Raw genomic sequence first — 15123 nt, forward strand, 5'->3', positions numbered from 1 at the left:
ATTAAAACAACGATGAAGGCACCAAATAATGATGACAACTTCCCCAGTATGGCCAGAAGCCACTGGCTAGGACCAGACAAAGAGTAAATGATAATGTGAAAATAACTGAGGCAGAAAAATTATGAACTTTCACAAATATAAGTTCATTAGTGAGCTTAGAGTTATGATGTCAGATTTGTGTAAATATTTGTTCGGATTGATATCAATAAAAGCTGACAGAAAATGATCCAGTTTAAAGTTTCAACGACATTCCTATCAAATGTATCTTTTTTTGCTTTTACTTGTTTCAGTCATTAGACTAAGGCCATGCTAAAGCACTGCCTGGACGAATTTTTAGTCAAATGAATCAACCGCAGTGCTTTTTTCTTAAGCCTGGTACTAATTCTATTGATCTCTGTTGCTGAACTGCTAAGTTATACTGACATAAACACACCGACACAGATATGTGCACCATGCTTCTTTCAGTTTCTATCTACGATACAAATCTACTCACAAGGCTTTGGTCAGCCTGAGGCTATAGAAGAAGACACTTGCCCACTGAACCTAGAACCTAGCTTCTTACCATACAGCCACATCTGCACTTATGTTTAATTTCTTTTACGAAGAAATCTTGCAAAGAATCAACAATCATAATAATGTAACTTCATTAAGGCAAATCCTCTTCTCATTAATAAATGCCAGTGGATATTGATAAGAGACAGTTATTTTTTTACATATTAGTAATTCTGCAGAAATGGTAATCATTTTTGTTCCATCCACTTAGTTTTACAGAAAATTTTACTTTTAGCAGAGATGAATTGTTTCTGAAAATTTACATATTTACTTAAGAAATTGTTGATTAAAGAATTTTTAGGCATGAGCTGCTAGTCAAATACTAACCCCATGAATCATTTTAATTCAGCAGTCAAACATCTTGTGACCCTTAACCCTTTGCTGACTCAATTTCTAATGAAGTACATTACTTGTATTTCAATTAATTTCAAAAACAATATAGAATTCAATGAGATTTAGTAAAACAAGTAACTTTGTCATCATTAAACTGGTACATGGAATGTAACTGAACAAAAGGTTCTTGAACACTTTGAAACCAGCATGTTTTATTTCATTAAACCATCTAGTTCAAAATGATTGAATTAGTTGTGATAACACAGAACTAAGTATTAATTTCATAAAAAGATTGACGTCTTACCTTTGAAACCAATCTTTAAAAGTTTCCTGTGTATGCTGCAAGTTTGCATCAGGGTTAAGTACATAGTAGGCATTTGTTCTATCAATACCATCAGTGAGGATAGAACCTTGGTTATGCAGAAATTTCTTTTGAATCTTAAGGTAATATAAAGATGGTATTCGTGTAACAGCCTGCTTTCGTAAAATGGGCATGTTTTCCCATGGAAGATGTTGAATTTCCTACAAAGGATGAATAAAATCAAAACAATAAGAATAGTGAAACCTCTGCAAACAGCTTAATTGAAAAATCAAAAACTCAAAAACAATAACAAATTTACACAAAATAGTCAATACTGGTTTGAAAGTGCCAGTATTTTTATATTATCAGTGTTTTCATGCCTTTAAATCTAACCAGAAATCATGAAGGGAAGTAAAAAAAGAAAACCTACTTCAACTTCAGTTGACGATATTTGATAAATTTTTTGGTAAGTTAGGTGCAGGCATGGTTATAGACTAAAAAATGACTGTAATTAAGCAATTCACTTTCAGCCACACAGTTGTGGATTTAGTTCCACTGTGCAGCACCTTGGTCAAATGTCTTCTACTATAGCTTCAGACCAACCTAAGCCTTGTGAGTGGATTTGGTCGACAGAAACTTAAAGAAACCTGTCATTCATGTTTGTGGGTGTGTATATATATATATATATATATATATATATAAAAAATAATTGATTAAGTAACCCGAAGATGGATTTGGTATTAGTCTTTATTTTGTACAATGATTGTTTCAACCTATCCTGCTACTGTTCCTTATGGGTGGGACTCTGTACATCATGTGGTGATGCATCCATTTTGCAGTCTGGGTTACATCAGGTACAACTATACATAAAGTGGTGTCTTGTTAAGGATTTTTAGTGAGACACCTCTTTATGTATGGATGTTCCTGATGTAACCCAGACTGCAAAATGGATGCAACACCACATGATGTACAGAGTCCCACTTATAAGGGACAGTAGCAGGATAGGTTGAAACAATCATTGTAACGAATAAAGACTAATACCAAATCCATCTTCTGGTTACTTAATCAATTATTATTATCTCAACTAACACTGCAGAATTCATGAAGTAGATTCAACGGAAATATACCCCAACTGCGGATGACACCAGGTAGCCCAAACCATGCCAGTGCTTTACTCAATACATTAACACACTAATCAACATATACTCATTAGTCCAAAATATTCCCTGCTCAGTCAGCATGGCGGATGCTTACAGCAATTGGAATGAGAGGTAAGGAGCGAAAGGTGGCTGTGCGCAGGATGGGAAAGGCAGCAGAAAGAGCCTTTTGTTGGCTTTGGAGTAAGAGAGTAGGTGTTACCTATTTACAGCTGTGTGAACTGGAGCAACATGAAATGAAGTGTTTTGCTCAAGAACACAAAGCATAGTCAGCCTGAGAATCAAAACCGTTAACTCACTATCATGTCACATCCCTTCGCACACGTGGGTGAGTATGTGATAATTGTGAGTGTCACTGTCATACAAGCAGTGTCCTTTGTTTCCAATCTACTATGCCTGATCATGGGAAAATGTTACCTTACTTGGAAACACAGGAGAATTGGCAACAAGGAAGGGGATCTGGCCATAGAAAATCTGCATCAACAAATTCCATCTGACCCATGCAAGCATGGAACATTGATATTAAATGATGATGATGGAGTTATTTTTTGTGGCAAAGAACTTAAAACAGTCCCCAAATTCTACTATTTTACTTTGCTAGATAACCTTGTTTTGTTATTGCATTTTACATAAGAACTTCATCTGCAGAAAGAATTTACATTAAAAAATTCAATCAATACTTTAATGGACCAATTATACAAAACAATTACCTTGTCAAGAATTAATGTAATAGGATGTCTTTCAGCAACAGAAGAATTAAGGTTTTTGCAATGACGTAGTATTAGGGATTTGATACTCTGCAATCTACTGTCTTGATTCTGCAAACCAGTAATGTCTATGACAGCAGATTCCAAACATTCATCAGATAAAAGTTCACTGGAATCAATTAAAATCTACAATCAAAATAAAATAGATTAATTAATTTGGAACCACAACATAGATTAGTAGTTAGTGACTTTGGGATCAAGGCAAAATGGGTGCCCAGAATTAGACCGGCTTGGAGGTGAAGGGTGTGGAAGCTTAAAGACCCTGCAAATGGACAGAGACTTAGAGACAAGTTACTTGAAGCATTTAACGAAATAGAAGGGGATATAGCATCATACAACGTGGAAGACAATTGGAGATTTCTGCGGGACAACCTGTTGGAAGCCACCGGCCAGATTTGTGGGTGGTGTAAGGTCCCCTCCCGACCCAGAGTAACATGGTGGTGGAACAAGGAGGTAGACAGGGCTATTAGACAAAAGAAACAGGCTTGGAAGGACTGGAAGAACGGTGGTAGCGGGGAATTGTACCAATGTGCCAGAAGGGAGGCTAGGTGACAGGTTTATTTAGCCAGAGGAGAAGCAGATAAGAAAAGATTTGCCAATGTTCTGCGCCGTGAGGACCAAAGACTCGAGGTATTTCGTGTTGCAAGACAGTGTAGGAGAGAGAATAGTGATGTTGTAGGAGAGAAATGTGTTCGCATGGATGATGGTACGCTTGCACTAAATGAGGATGCAAAGAAAGAGGTCTGGAGATGCCACTACGATAGATTGCTTAATAAAGAGAATGAATGGGAGGAAGAGAGCCTGCCGTATGTCGACCCAATAGAGGGACCAGCTATCCGAGTTGATAGTACCAGGGTAGATAAAGCAATTAAGAGTATGAAGACCGGGAAAGCCCTCGGCCCATCAGGAATCACTGCAGAGATGCTCAAAATATCTGGCAGTGTTGGCTATAGCCTAGTCACCCGTATTACGAACCAAGTGATACACGAAGGAGTCATACCCAATGACAGGTGTAGCAGCATCATAGTCAACTGCTACAAAGGTAAAGGTGACGCTTTAGATACAAATAATTACAGAGGCATCAAGCTGTTAGATCAGGTTATGAAAGTTACAGAGAGGGTCATAGCCCAACTAATTAGGGAGCGAATCAATTTAGATGAGATGCAGTTTGGGTTCATGCCAGGTAAAAGCACTACTGATGCCTTATTTCTAGTGAGACAGCTGCAGGAGAAATACCTAGCTAAGGATAAACCTCTGTACCTGGCTTTCGTTGACATGGAGAAAGCTTTTGACAGGGTCCCCCGATCGCTTATCTGGTGGTCAATGAGGAAACTTGGGATAGAAGAATGGTTAGTGAGAGCTGTGCGAGCCATGTACAAAGATGCTGCCAGTAAGGTGAGGGTTGGAAATGAGTACAGCAATGAATTCCGGGTAGAGGTAGGGGTCCACCAAGGTTCCGTCCTCAGCCCCCTCTTATTTATCATAGTCCTCCAGGCAATCACAGAGGAGTTCAAGACAGGTTGCCCCTGGGAGCTCCTCTATGCTGATGACCTTGCCCTAATTGCGGAGTCACTATCAGAACTAGAGGAGAAGTTTCAGGTGTGGAAGCAAGGTCTAGAATTGAAGGGCCTTAGAGACAACCTAGCTAAAACCAAAATCCTAATAAGTAGGAAGGTAGATAAAACACAAACCCCTTCAGGTAGATGGCCCTGCTCAGTATGTAGAAAAGGAGTAGGTAGTAACTCTATAAGATGTACCCGGTGCAAGCTATGGACACATAAGAGGTGCAGCAACATCAAAGGCAGGTTAACTAGCAAGTTAGTTTTTGTTTGTGGCAGATGTTCAGGTGCAATAAAGACTGTAAACAAACAGGAAACAACTTCTATCTCATTCCAGGGTGAAAAACTAGAGGTAGTCGATAGCTTCCGCTATCTGGGCGACCAAGTTAGTAGTGGGGGTGGGTGCGCTGAAAGTGTAGCTGCTAGAATAAGAATAGCCTGGGCAAAGTTTAGAGAGCTCTTACCCCTGCTGGCGACAAAGGGACTCTCACTCAGAGTAAAAGGCAGACTGTATGACGCATGCGTACAAACAGCCATGCTACATGGCAGTGAAACATGGGCTGTAACTGCTGAGGACATACGTAAGCTCGCAAGGAATGAAGCCAGTATGCTCCGTTGGATGTGTAATGTCAATGTGAATACCCGTCAGAGTGTAAGTATCTTGAGAGAAAAGCTGAACATTAGAAGCATCAGTTGTGGTGTGCAAGAGAGACGATTGCGCTGGTATGGACATGTGGTGAGAATGGATGAGGATAGCTGCGTGAAAAAGTGCCACACCCTAACAGTTGAGGGAACCCGTGGAAGAGGTAGGCCCAGGAAGACCTGGGCTGAGGTGGTGAGGCAAGACCTTCGTACATTGGGCCTCACCAAGGCGATGACTACTGACCGAGACCTTTGGAAATGTGCTGTGCGTGAGAAGACCCGGCAAGCCAAGTAAGATCGTTGCCAGTGCCCCTGGACTGGCTCTTGTGCGGATGGCACATGAGATGCACCATTTTGAGCGTGGCCGTTGCCAGTACCGCCTGACTGGCTCCCGTAGGATTTTCGAGTGAGATCGTTGCCAGTGCCCCTGGACTGGCTTGTGCGGGTGGCACATAAAAGACACCATTTCGAGCGTGGCCGTTTTCGTGCGGGTGACACGTAAAAGCACCCACTACACTCTCTGAGTGGTTGGTGTTAGGAAGGGCATCCAGCTGTAGAAACTCTGCCAAATTAGATTGGAGCCTGGTGTTGCCATCCAGTTTCACCAGTCCTCAGTCAAATCGTCCAACCCATGCTAGCATGGAAAGCGGACGTTAAACGATGATGATGATGATGATATATATATATATATATTTTCAGAAAGGAAACAAATTACAAGAAGTAAATGTAACTTCTAAATATAGTTAATGGCTAAACTTAAAAAGCTGATTATCCTCATGAAGAAGATGACTAAGGACCACAAAAAAACAACGGAAACTATGAAGGAGACCATCCAACACATGCAAGTATGGAGGGGTGGGCATGAGAACTATGATGAAGATTATGATAAAGACACAAAAGATCTAACATAAATATTCACACATACACCTGTATATATACACTCAGAGAGCTACATACTCAAAGACAGTCCACTACACACACAGGGCTATATACTCATGCATGAAACTCATAGATATACTCACAGCCATATCCCTGCATAAGCACATCATGCACACACACATAAAACCAGTTACTCCAAAGAACTAACCTGGCTCTTGATGCCTCATCAAATATATATCAGCATTAAAATCTGACACATCATGATGATGATGATGATGATGATGTGATGGTAGTGATGGTGTACAAGACAATAGAGCCCAAGCAACAATATGTTGCTTGGGTTCAATTACTGTTCTCAGCAATAGTGATCTATGATGTTCTTAATACATATTGACAACATAATCTCTAAATTATTGATACTTCTCTGACAACTTACAGGTACCACCAGTTAAAAAAGCCAAGACAGAAACATTCAATGTATGGTTGGGAAGAACCTTTACTCTTGCCAAGGAAGTGACAACTTCTCTAGTGCTGGTGTCACAATAATATACATCCAGTACACTCTGTGAAATGGTTAGCATTAGGAACCAGGTTAGAAAAAGAAACAGACAAGTGAGATGCAGTCCACAAACAAATCTAGGAGGACAGAACTCCAAATAAGGACTGATTTATACCCATCCAACCCATGCCAGCATGGGAAGCAGACATAAAGTGATAATGATGAAAATGAAAGATAACTGTAAAAGAGAAATAGAAGGACAGATACAGTAGAAACTAGTGACAGGTCAGAAATGTGTGAAGGAAGAGGTGTTATTTAACAACTATCAAATATAATTATACTAAAATGATGGCATCCATCAAGTCTTGCAAATAATGCAGAACCCCATTTTAGAGAAGGTTGAAGAAGAACATTTCCTGATATGACTACAAAGTTAAAAAATCTAGTTAATAACAACTGATGTTTCTTAGTGTTGCATGTGAATTTTCTATGAGAAGATATAACTTCTTCTTGCTAGCTTTATTCATTCAGGTCTTATGAAGGTTTCCTTCTCTACTTCTTAATCCATAGGATGCCTAGTTTCCATAGAAACCTGTTGGATGTGATTGCTTTTAAGGGACAGGGTAAATGTTAGTCTCTTTCACTTATCGTTGCATCACAGTAATGCTCACCTCTCAGCCCAGATGACAGTCACTTCAGAATAGGACTGTCATCATATGCATCAATCATATTCAAGCTACCAAAATTGTCATTGCACAAGATAGTAAACAGAGGGGATACCTGCCCTGGTATGTATAGCAGTGTTGACAATCTTGTCAAACCATTTCATCCCAAGGGTTCTGTACAGAACCCTCATATGAAATTTAAAATTTGTGTCCTTGTGACGATTACGTTGTCCATGACTGGTTGCCATACAAATGTACTGAAAACATAGGCGTTGTATACCTCAATCTTGATAGCTGTTTGCAGTTATATATTCTCTGAAGCACATCATAAATGAATAGTAGCTGTTTGCAGTTATATATTCTCTGAAGCACATCATAAATGAATAGTAGCTCTTTGCCAATGCACCTCTTGTGCTCTGCCTCTAAAGTGATATTGTCTGTAGCAATGGAGCTAAGATAGTGAAACTCATGTACCATGTCCAGTTCATTACCCTTGAACTTAATGCAAGGAGGTATTACTGTGCTTTGTCTCAGGATTTGAGTCTTCATGAGACTGAGGTAATATCAAATACATTGCAAACTCCAGAGAATCTGTCCATAAGGTTTTCTAAAGCTTCTACAGATTTTGAAAAGATAGTTACATTATCAGTAAACAAATATATCTTTGATGGTAAATGTAAATTTCCTTATCCTAATTTTGAACTTTAATTGAAGAACCAGTCATCAGACTTTGATTGTAGGTAGACACCATCAACTGAGAACTAAAACACATGTTTCAGGAACAGTATAAAGAAGATATCAATGAGACAACTAGTTTAGAGCCGTGGGAATTAGAGCCAGCGACGGGTACTCTGAAGATGAGAGGCTGTGTTATATGCTAAGGAAGATAATTGGGAAAAGCGGAAGGAGAATATAAAGAAAAACATGGCTAAAGATGAAAGAAAGAAATGAAGGGAAGAAGGCTGGTGAGAAGAGGAATGTAGAGAATAGGGCAAACCAGAGACGACTATTACAGGACTGACAGGGATAACCACAACTTCAGCCTCAAAAGCTTGTTTAATGTTACTGCATTATACAATATGCTACCTTTATTAAAACAGTGGGATATAATCCAACAAAGATTTTTGATACTATGGAGAGAGAGAGAGAGAGAGAGAGAGAGAGAGAGAGAGAGAGAGAGAGAGAGAGAGAGAGAGAGAGAGAGAGAGGAGAGAGAGAGAGAGATGAGAGAGAGAGAGAGAGAGAGAGAGAGAGAGAGAGAGAGAGAGAGAGAGAGAGAGAGGAGAGAGAGAGAGAGAGAGAGAGAGAGAGAGAGAGAGAGAGAGAGAGAGAGAGAGAGAGAGAGAGAGAGAGAGTCCATTAATGAAGCATTTCCCAGTTCATTCTCGGTTGTATCATTATTTGGATTTTGAAAATTTTAAACTCATGACAGTGTACTCTCAAGCAATTGATGCTCTGAGTTATCTCACTAACTATAACAAAAGCAAAAAAAGTAAACAAATAACAAAGTATCAGAACAGACCTCAATGCATTCAAGACTCAGAGTTTTCTGACACTCCGTTTGAATGGTTTTCTGAACATTGACAGCGAGCATTTTCAATTTATTCTGATCTTCTTCATTAGTCAACTGGCCAAGCAGAATACCTTTCCAAGAGTGCAGCCAAAGGTTTTCCATCTTATTAACTACAGACTGTGGAAATAATTTATGCAGTACTTTAATCGAAGAAAGTTACATAACACAACACAATGTAAACGGAACATAAATCATCAACAACAACAACAGATTAATATTTATTTTTACATTCTAACAAATAAAGTTTGCAATTAAACCATTATCGCATACAATAAAATTAATGAATCCATTATAAGACAAAAAAAATTCATTAAGGAGATTGACCATAAAAAACAAACAACTATTTTTTATCTTCATGATCAAACTAGCCTTTACTAATGTTTCTTTGCACCTAGTCACCAAATCAGTATTATCTAAGGAATAACATCAATTGAAATGTTAAATTCCAAGTTCTTTCTAGATAAAAAGTAGTTCTTTCAAGTTCTAGCAAAGGTGGGTTTATATATGTACAGGAAAACTTTAAACTAGAGAGAATAATTAAAAAGAAGAACAAGAATTGTACCAATGTGCCAGAAGGGAGGCTAGGCGACAGGTTTATTTAGCCAGAGGGGAAGCAGATAAGGAAAGATTTGCCAATGTTCTGCGCCGTGAGGACCAAAGACTCGAGGTATTTCGGGTTGCAAGACAGTGTAGGAGAGAGAATAGTGATGTTGTAGGAGAGAAATGTGTTCGCATGGATGATGGTACGCTTGCATTAAATGAGGATGCAAAGAAAGAGGTCTGGAGATGCCACTACGATAGATTGCTTAATAAAGAGAATGAATGGGAGAAAGAGAGCCTGCCTTATGTCGACCCAATAGAGGGACCAGCTATCCGAGTTGATAGTACCAGGGTAGATAAAGCAATTAAGAGTATGAAGACCGGGAAAGCCCCCGGCCCATCAGGAATCACTGCAGAGATGCTCAAAATATCTGGCAGTGTTGGCTATAGCCTAGTCACCCGTATTACGAACCAGGTGATACACGAAGGAGTCATACCCTATGACTGGTGTAGCAGCATCATAGTCAACTGCTACAAAGGTAAAGGGGACGCTTTAGATACAAATAATTACAGAGGCATCAAGCTGTTAGATCAGGTTATGAAAGTTACAGAGAGGGTCATAGCCCAACTAATTAGGGAGCGAATCAATTTAGATGAGATGCAGTTTGGGTTCGTGCCAGGTAAAAGCACTACTGATGCCTTATTTCTAGTGAGACAGTTGCAAGAGAAATACCTAGCCAAGGATAAACCTCTGTACCTGGCTTTCGTTGACATGGAGAAAGCCTTTGACAGGGTCCCCCGATCCCTTATCTGGTGGTCAATGAGGAAACTTGGGATAGAAGAATGGCTAGTGAGAGCTGTGCGAGCCATGTACAGAGATGCGGCCAGTAAGGTGAGGGTTGGAAATGAGTACAGCAATGAATTCCGGGTAGAGGTAGGGGTCCACCAAGGTTCCGTCCTCAGCCCCCTATTATTTACCATAGTCCTCCAGGCAATCACAGAGGAGTTCAAGACAGGTTGCCCCTGGGAGCTCCTCTATGCTGATGACCTTGCCCTAATTGCGGAGTCACTATCAGAACTAGAGGAGAAGTTTCAGGTGTGGAAGCAAGGTCTAGAACTGAAGGGCCTTAGAGTCAACCTAGCTAAAACCAAAATCCTAATAAGTAGGAAGGTAGATAAAACACAAACCCCTTCAGGTAGATGGCCCTGCTCAGTATGTAGAAAAGGAGTAGGTAGTAACTCTATAAGATGTACCCGGTGCAAGCTATGGACACATAAGAGGTGCAGCAACATCAAAGGCAGGTTAACTAGCAAGTTAGTTTTTGTTTGTGGCAGATGTTCAGGTGCAATAAAGACTGCAAACAAACAGGAAACAACTTCTATCTCATTCCAGGGTGAAAACCTAGAGGTAGTCGATAGCTTCCGCTATCTGGGCGACCAAGTTAGTAGTGGGGGTGGGTGCGCTGAAAGTGTAGCTGCTAGAATAAGAATAGCCTGGGCAAAGTTTAGAGAGCTCTTACCCCTGCTGGCGACAAAGGGACTCTCACTCAGAGTAAAAGGCAGACTGTATGACGCATGCGTACGAACAACCATGCTACATGGCAGTGAAACATGGGCTGTAACTGCTGAGGACATACGTAAGCTCGCAAGGAATGAAGCCAGTATGCTCCGTTGGATGTGTAATGTCAATGTGAATACCCGTCAGAGTGTAAGTATCTTGAGAGAAAAGCTGAACATTAGAAGCATCAGTTGTGGCGTGCAAGAGAGACGATTGCGCTGGTATGGACATGTGGTGAGAATGGAGGAGGATAGCTGCGTGAAAAAGTGCCACACCCTAACAGTTGAGGGAACCCGTGGAAGAGGTAGGCCCAGGAAGACCTGGGCTGAGGTGGTGAGGCAAGACCTTCGTACATTGGGCCTCACCGAGGCGATGACTACGGACCGAGACCTTTGGAAATGGGCTGTGCGTGAGAAGACCCGGCAAGCCAAGTAAGATCGTTGCCAGTGCCCCTGGACTGGTTCTTGTGCGGGTGGCACATGAGATGCACCATTTTGAGCGTGGCCGTTGCCAGTACCGCCTGACTGGCTCCTGTAGGATTTTCGAGCGAGATCGTTGCCAGTGCCCCTGGACTGGCTTGTGCGGGTGGCACATAAAAGACACCATTTCGAGCGTGGCCGTTTTCGTGCGGGTGACACGTAAAAGCACCCACTACACTCTCTGAGTGGTTGGCGTTAGGAAGGGCATCCAGCTGTAGAAACTCTGCCAAATCAGACTGGAGCCTGGTGTTGCCATCCGGTTTCACCAGTCCTCAGTCAAATCGTCCAACCCATGCTAGCATGGAAAGCGGACGTTAAACGATGATGATGATGATGATGAACAAGAGAAGAGAGAAATAGAATTGAAGAGATAAAATAAAGCAAAAATGAAGGCATCTTCACTTATCATTATACATTTTGCTTTCTTAGTGTGGAACAGAAATGACTGAAAACTGAAGAACAGTTTGAGTTTTAGTATTTTTTTTTATATAAAGCTTAGTCAGAGGAAGGGTAGTGTTTATGACCTGTTTGTAGGTCATAAGCACTCCCGTCCCACCAAGATCAAGAGTAGAGAGAAACCATAACTCATGGGTTGTCTTCAATCATATCTAAAACTGTTTTTAAAAATGTTATTGCAAATAAAAAGAAAACTGTTTGTAACTAAACTCAACATAGAACACAGCTATAAACATGAGAAAAAGGAAGACTTTGTTTATACAAGCATGACAGAATGAAAAATACTTAAATATATTCTTTTTGTTGTCAATAACACAAAGAAATATACTAAATTTAAAAGTGATGACAAAAAAAAGGAGCAGAGGTATCAGAAAATTAAGTTCTTACCTCCATATTTTTGTCAAGTTTACGTCGGGTATTCCACCAATGTTTTTTATCCAGCACATAGAAGCTGTTTCGATTACCCCGCTGGATGAAGTTGAATGTTTTAGACACCATCTTTCCCTACAACAAACAACCAAGTGTTTTCACAAATTTATTATGATGAATTAAAGTAGTAATAACTCAACACATAGACCAGGAGTGGGGAAACCCCAGCCTGTGGGCACAATTGCGCCCACAAGCCCATTTTATTTTGCCCGCAGGTTGATATACTGGTATGTATAAAATATAGTAAATTTTTCAACAATATTTGTATGCCTATTTGCGACATAGGTCACATTTCCACTACGACTTGAAACAGTTAGACTCAAACAGAAAATCGTCCAGTAATTGCCATCTGAATTGAAATTTTGTTTACACTATAAAACACATATTGCTAGATTTGTACCACCCCCTTGAGACCCAACTACACTCTTGCTGAAAAATATAGAAACCTCATAAGTAATATGAATCTCCTAAATTAAGTGACGGCATTAATGAAGATGCTACACAATAATTTAATGTGTTAAACTTATCTTTATTAATGTATATCAAATTATACATAGATATATATATACAAGATCTACACAGATATAAGAATTAGAACTTGTGATCTGCCTGCAGACCTTTTTTCTTTGTAAATTCTTGCCCACCGCACTAAAAAGTTTCCCCACCCCTGACATAGACAGCACCCAGTTTATAATAGTTATGATTCCCCATGAATGTAAACAGAAATGACACTGTATAATTGACATCTGTTTTGTTAGTTCAGAATGGCAGGCCCAAATATTCCTACAAGTTATTACAGAGCAGATGTAGACTTCCATTATAGTCAAGTACTTCAGAGAAGAGGTGTTCTCCTGGTAAGCCAAGTAGTTTGCCCAATTTTGATTCTTAGCTGTAACCACACACTTAAACAAAGAACTAATCCAGAGCAATGGATCTGGCAGAGTTTTGGACAAAATGTTATGTAATATTTGTACCAGATGAGTTTATTCCCTGCCATTCACTTGGACAACATCCTGGTTTGGAGAAAGCAGACCTTCTGCATGAACAATAGTTGTTTCCAAACATAAACTTTGCATAGGCCTGCAACCATTGTGCAGATACAAGGCCAACCCTGAGCAATGAAAGCCTCAACTTTACACTTCAAATGTCAATATTAATAGTAGGAAAATTAAAATTTCTCTAAAAATTCTATGCATTATGTCTGTCAATATGAAAGCACTGAGATGGCACTAAGACATCCTTGCAAACAACATTTATTCCAAGTAAAATATATTACATGTATTCTAACAGTTGATATTTTACATATACTATACCTATTGACAAATTATAATGGTTTATATACTTGAAATGGTCTCGATTAATCAACGAACTGTTAGTATTCTATGAAATAAACAGAGAGAAGGACAGCACCATTAACCTTTGCAGTCTCTACATTTTGGTGGATGGAAATTGAAAGGAAGTTTGTCATCATCAACATCATTTAACATCCATCTTCCATACTAGTATGGGTTCGACAGTTCAACAGGACCCAACGAACTGGAAAATTGCTTTGGTACAATTTATGGCTGGATATTCTTACTAACAGTAATGAGTTCGTGTGTGCACGTCTGTGTGAATGTTTACAAAACTATGCTGAACTGACATCAATGTTTGGAAGTCAGCTACAAACTGTGATGTCACCGTTTACATTTAGGCAACTACTGGTGAAACTTCTTAACAGGAAATGTCAACAAATCATACATTTGCGCTGAGCTTTCAGATTCTCTGGGAATAAAAAAAATCCCTTACAGGTAAGAGATGGCAACAAGTGTGTCCAGCTGGAAAAATTCCCATCTTTCCAAACCTATTCCCATCTATGGCATGCTAACATGGATAAATCGATGTTAAACAAAATGGACAAATAATATACAAAAATAAGCACAAGCATGGCCCACATGCATAAGAAGTTTGCTTTGCAACCACATGGTTCAAAGCTTAATTCCACAGCATGGCACCTTGGGTCTTCTGTTATAGTCTTAGGCTAGTCAATACCTCATGAATAAAATTCAGTAAACAGAAACTGTACTGATGCCTATCAAATGTGTGTGTATGTGTGTGTGAAGGTGTGAGTTTATCACCAATGTGTGTATGTGCATGTGTGAGAGAACATTGATAAGAAAATAAAGCAAAGAGTCTGGTACTCTTCAAGGAAAGGTGTTTGTGATATTTGCTCTACACTAATTAACAAACATTCTCTTGTCACTCTCATATCAGAAATACAGTGAACCACGGACTGGCCAAGTGGAAACCTGTAACTGAAGTCATTATTACTTACTAATTACAATATGAAAGAAAAAGAAATATTATAAACGAAAGAATTTACTGTCTAGGATGGGAACAGATATATAAACTGGTCCCAAATGACAGTTCTCACACATTTATACAAATTCACTCCTCACTGAATATTCATAAATCTCAAATGTTAATTTGAATCCCATCCAATTTATTTATGTGAAACAAACAAAACTCACATAGTGTGGATGAAACAAAAAGGAAGCAAGACCATTTATATAATTATAAAGAAATAGTAAATAAATATATATATATATCTATATATATGTGTATTTATGTGTGTGTGTGTGTGTGTGTGTGTGTGTGTGTGTGTGTGTGTGTGTATATATATATATATATATATAATCTCAGGTCATTTAGAATATTTAATTAGAATAAGGTGAATCAAAAAAGGATTCACCTT

At 39.3% G+C, this 15123-nt stretch overlaps 1 protein-coding gene across 1 annotated transcript in view; it reads right to left on the reverse strand.

Moving 5' to 3' along the window:
- Positions 1–15123, reverse strand: part of LOC106869135 (uncharacterized) — a 70738-nt gene that overhangs the window by 12542 nt on the left and 43073 nt on the right. The window contains exons 18-21 of the mRNA XM_014914710.3: positions 12348–12464; positions 8877–9044; positions 3054–3236; positions 1190–1407 (exon numbers count right to left, since the gene is read on the reverse strand). Of these exons, the coding sequence (XP_014770196.1) occupies positions 1190–1407; positions 3054–3236; positions 8877–9044; positions 12348–12464 (686 nt within the window). The remainder of the gene's footprint in view (positions 1–1189; positions 1408–3053; positions 3237–8876; positions 9045–12347; positions 12465–15123) is intronic.

The sequence above is a fragment of the Octopus bimaculoides genome, chromosome 3 (assembly GCF_046866305.1).
Source record: "Octopus bimaculoides isolate indiv1 chromosome 3, ASM4686630v1, whole genome shotgun sequence".
NCBI classification, from domain to species: domain Eukaryota; kingdom Metazoa; phylum Mollusca; class Cephalopoda; order Octopoda; family Octopodidae; genus Octopus; species Octopus bimaculoides.